General features: G+C 44.6%; 1 protein-coding gene across 1 annotated transcript; it reads left to right on the forward strand.

Moving 5' to 3' along the window:
• Positions 1-32: 32 nt before the first annotated feature.
• LOC139715208 (leucine-rich repeat transmembrane protein FLRT3-like) lies at positions 33-2,643 on the forward strand (the record flags this gene model as incomplete). Its single annotated transcript, XM_071626798.1, has 4 exons — positions 33-454; positions 833-985; positions 1,626-1,697; positions 2,480-2,643. Coding segments are annotated over exons 1-4 (811 nt in total), but the record flags the coding sequence as incomplete, so codon positions are not given.
• Positions 2,644-4,833: the final 2,190 nt, after the last annotated feature.

Below are 4,833 nucleotides of genomic sequence, written 5' to 3' on the forward strand. Positions count from 1 at the left end.
TGAACCTTGAACGCAACCACCTGGCCGAGCTGATGGACGGTGCCTTCTACGGCCTCAACTCCATCCAGCAACTGGACCTGGACGGCAACGAGCTGACATCCATCAGCCGTCGCTGGCTCTTCGGTCTCGAGTCCCTGCTCCACCTCTCCGTGGCCCACAACCGCATCAACGAGACCAAGGCCCTGGGCTGGGACTTCTGCCCCCAGCTGGAGTACCTGAACCTGGCCTACAACAGGCTGACCAGTCTGGAGGCAGAAGAAGAGGAGGAGGAGGGCGGAGAGCGGGGCCTGGAGGGCGGGACCGGGGCCGGTGGTCCCAACGCCGGCAACAGGATGGGGGAGACGTCGGGGGTGGCTCCCTGGCCACCCCTGCTACGGGAGCTGTACATCAACCACAACCGCATCACCCAGGTGGCCGACAGAGCCTTTGTCCAGCTCAATATGCTGCAAGTCCTGTAAGTGGTTATCGTAGGACTTGATAACTTGGTAGTTTGTTATCTTGTGACTTGACAGGTGATATCCATAAATTCCCTTCAATAAACCTCTCTTCCTTGCTCTCTTCCCCTCCCTCTTTCTCTTGTGTTGTGTGTAGAATAAAATCTGTGTTCATTGAAACATGAGTTTTGGTTATTTGTGTGCATGGCTCTTGTGATGCTGTAGATATAAGTGTAAGGCATCGTCGTAAGTGTTAGTGTAAGGCATTGTCGTAAGTGTTAGTGTAAGGCATTGCTGTGAGTGTTAGTGTTAGGTGTAATTGCAAGCACACATTAGATGAACAGGGAGGAAAACACTGGGATCTCATTGTGTTGTGTTTTTCTTTCCTCTTCCCACAGTGATCTGAGTGACAATGACATTGCCTGGACCGTGGAGGACATGACGGGTGCCTTTGACGGCCTGGAATCCCTGCAGAGACTGGGGCTGGCCAACAACCAGATCAACTCCATTGCCAGGAGAGCCTTCAATGGACTGGCCAACCTCCAGTCGCTGTGAGTACTCGGTCACTGTCAGGAGTGTCGCTAGCTCCAAGGATGGGGTTGACTGATGATGTGGAAAGTGATGATGAATCCATCATGATGGTTGGTGTGGTGGTGGTGGTGGTGTGAATTAGGATGACATTGAGGATGGTGATGATGAAATTGAGGATGATATGGTAGTCATGGTAATGGTAATGACCAAGAGGATAATAATGGATTGGACCATGGTGATGATAAATCTGACGACGACGACGACGACGATGATGATGATGATAATGGTGATGGTGATGATGATGATGATGATGATGATGATGAATATCAGGAGGATGGTAGTGATGAGTTGATGTGAGAGAAAGAGTTTAGATCCCAGTAAATTTGTGTGTTAATCATCCACAAGTGACTGTGATATTGCCATGGCAACATGTCAACAAACTGTAAGCATGTTGAAATAAGTGCCAAGAATGATAGTGTTGTTAGTCCTAGAAGTTGTTTCTGCTGACCTCCTTTATTCGAGCAAGAATAGAGATTGCATATTGGCACTGTCGTATTGTAGTAGTGATATATGTAGTGTAAGAAATGGAGGAGCATGTTGAGTTGTAATGTTTTTTGTTCACAGCATGCTCTTTTTCCTCTTGTTGTATTTGTCTTCCAGGGATCTGGCTGGAAATCCAATTACCACCGTGGAGAATAACGTCTTTGAGGGCATGCCAGAGCTGAGTCAGCTGTAAGTAGTTTTGCTCACATAGAATTGAATGAATGGGACTGTTGCATTGTAGTGTGGGACAGATATTGACCTCTCACACTATTTTGTTTTGTTGCCTTACAAACGGTAACTTTCACCTTGATGTATGTATAATTTGATGAAGGGTTGTTTTGACTACCAATGGCTTCATCATTACTTGCCTTGGAGTATGACAAAATCTGGTTACTGTAAACCAGAAATTTTTGCTTGCATGAAACTTTCATGAATTTTGCAAGGAGCCAGGATTCACAAGAGTAAAATACATGAGAAAGTTTTTGTCAAAGTAATGCAGTTAATACCAGTACAATGCTATACACCATCATGATCGGCAATCAGCAAAAGTTTCGTGCCACGAAAAAGGTTGTCGGCTCCAATTTGCGAAAGTTTCATGCTAAGGAAATTTCTGGTGTTACACTTACTGTATTCTGCCGCAATGAATGTCTCTTTGGAATGTTTAAACATTGGTTCACCAGAATTGAGCATTTATTGTAATAGTTCCATGACCCTTGCATGTCATCTGGGAGGCATTTCATCAAGCGTTTTCTCAGATTTTTTTCTTCTGACAAATTTGCTCTCAGTCAATCAGGATCAAGGATTTCAGTAGCTTAAAACAGTTTGTGAGAAAAAAATGTCCGACAAAACGCTTCGTGAAATGCCCCCGTGGGAGCCCAATTCTGGAAAAACAAAAACAGAACAAAAGCAACAACAATAGAGAATTAATTTATCTTTAATTATTTCTTCATCTGTCTTTCTTCTTTTCACAGACTGGTGAACAGTTCCAGCATGGTGTGTGACTGTCAGATCTCATGGTTCCCCACCTGGCTGCAGGCGCAGAATCTGGAGGCGGGCGTGGACGGTCGATGCGACCATCCGGCCGTCCTGCACGGTTCCAACATCTTCAGCGTCGCCGCAGAGGACTTCACTTGTGGTGAGCTGTCATCCCAAGCTGCAGCTTTTTTTGGGGGGGGGGGGAGGGGGGAGATTTTGTTTTCTGTTGTATCAAGGCTCCCTATTTTGTCAGAAATGTTGCCAACAACTTTGCCAGTTTCATGCAACATTTTTCGAGCAGTGAGGGACCTATTGTATGGACTACTATGCCATTTTGGTGTTTTACTATCCAATGAGGCGCGTGTAATTTTGATGTGATAGGCTTGTAAAAGGAAGAAATGAAAAGAGGCTAGGATCTGCTTGCCATGCACAGCTGTGCTGGCATTTTCAAAATACCTGTTACACCAAGTTGTCATTTTCTGAAGTTAGTCAAACTTTGGAAATGCTGCTGAATCATTTTGGTTTGCTTTTGATAAAGAATTGTGTGGTAAAGGTAGACTTCTATTAACCGTCACATGTGGACATTGGTCATGTGGATGTATGTAGATGTCATGCAGATGTAGATGTCGTATACCTTGGATGGTGGTGACAAAATTGGTCATGACACCACATGTGCAAAAGCCCTGTGGGGTGGGGGGGGGGGGGGGGGTGGAGATATCGCCATTTTTTTGTTCACAAAGAATCAAGAAAGAATTCCAGAATGGAGTAGCACTCTTGGTCTCTCTCCCCAAACCCTTCCCCTCCCCCACCCCATCCCACCAAGCGGTGAGGAGGGTTGATCCGACGATGATCCAATCACTGCTAAAGGTAGAACACATTTTTGGCTCCCGACTGAAGGGTGGATCATCTTCCCCTCCCCCTGCCCCCCCCCCCCCCACCCCTCCCAACCCTTCTATCCCTCTACTGACCCGAGCTCTATCTCACATGGCATGTGTCCTATATCTGTCTGCTTTTCCTCTCCGCAGCCTGTCCTTGTTCTGTCCACTTAACCTCATTTTCCGGCTCAGTCTCCGAGAAATAAAAAGGGGGGAAAAAAGATCAGCGAAAATTGACAGGCTGCGCAAATTTCAGCAACTCTGCTGTCTCCTTCTTGCTCTTGGTTTTCAAACGCTATACTCGTCGTCTTCTTCTGTTTTCTTCTTGTGCGTCACTTGCAATTCAGATCTTTATATCGCTTTTTTCTCGCCTATCTCTGTGTTCATCTTTTCACAGCCTTGTCCCATGTCTTTCTGCTACTTCCTTTTTCTCTTGCCCCCCCCCCCCCTTTCCCTCATTTTTTCCCCCTCTCTCTCTTCTCTCCTTTTCCTGTGCTTCCATGGTTCCCAGTGAAGCTGTTGTCTCAGGGAATTGTCATTTGAGGAGAAAAAGAAGTGGGGGGATAAAGTTGAAGTAATGCTGATGCCGAGGATGATCCTTGAAGCACCAGATGATGCTTGCTTATTGAGTGTTTACTGCTTTTCCTCGCCCAAGTCGAAATCAAAATTGTCGCGCCTAAATGGCAAAGGAACAACGTCTTTGAGTGTGCTTGAGTTTTGTGTTGAAAACACATCCACAAAAAAAGAGAAAAATGTCAACAACAAAAAAGGGAGGGCTGGAGCTGAGGATTCATTATTTCTTTCTTTGTTGCCTGCATGAAGTAGAGTGGTCACTTGAGCACTTGGTTAGTTTTGCTCACCATTGTCGATTAGAAAGTGATTATTGAAGTGGACATGCTTTGGGATTCTTCGAGAATAATTGCATGAAATGAAAGGGTCATTCTCATTGGAAAGAGTAACCAAATTGAGGGATAGTTTCAAGACTATGCGTCATTGTGCAAGACTTTGTAGTCAAGATGTTCTAGGAGGTAGTTAAATAAGAATATGATGAGATTATGTACCATGTATTCAAGATGTTTTGGGACGTAGTTAAATCAGACCTGTTTTTATGACCTCTATTTATGTCAATAACAGACAAGAAATGATGTGTGAATTCACCCCTCAGCACTTGGGTCAAACTTTCCTAATTCTTTAATCTTTGTCTTTATCATCTTTAATAATGTCCCCTCCTCCTCTGTCTCTTTTTTTATTGCCTAGTGAGCTTGAAAACATGTTGTCATCCAAGTACATAGTCATCCCTCTGCTCCTCAAGATTTATCATGTGTTTGTTTGTTTGTTTTTTTCATCCATTCCATCTTCAATACTTTGGATGTTTTCTGCATCCTTAGACTCGCTAGACAGTCTTTTTGTTGGTAATCACTCCTGACAAGATTCACTGTTGTGGTTGGATATTTGATATGCTCACTTTGAGTGTT

The sequence above is a fragment of the Diadema antillarum genome, unplaced genomic scaffold (assembly GCF_040938485.1).
Source record: "Diadema antillarum isolate AM-2024a unplaced genomic scaffold, OU_Dant_1.0 seq00003109_RagTag, whole genome shotgun sequence".
Classification (NCBI taxonomy): Eukaryota; Metazoa; Echinodermata; class Echinoidea; order Diadematoida; family Diadematidae; genus Diadema; species Diadema antillarum.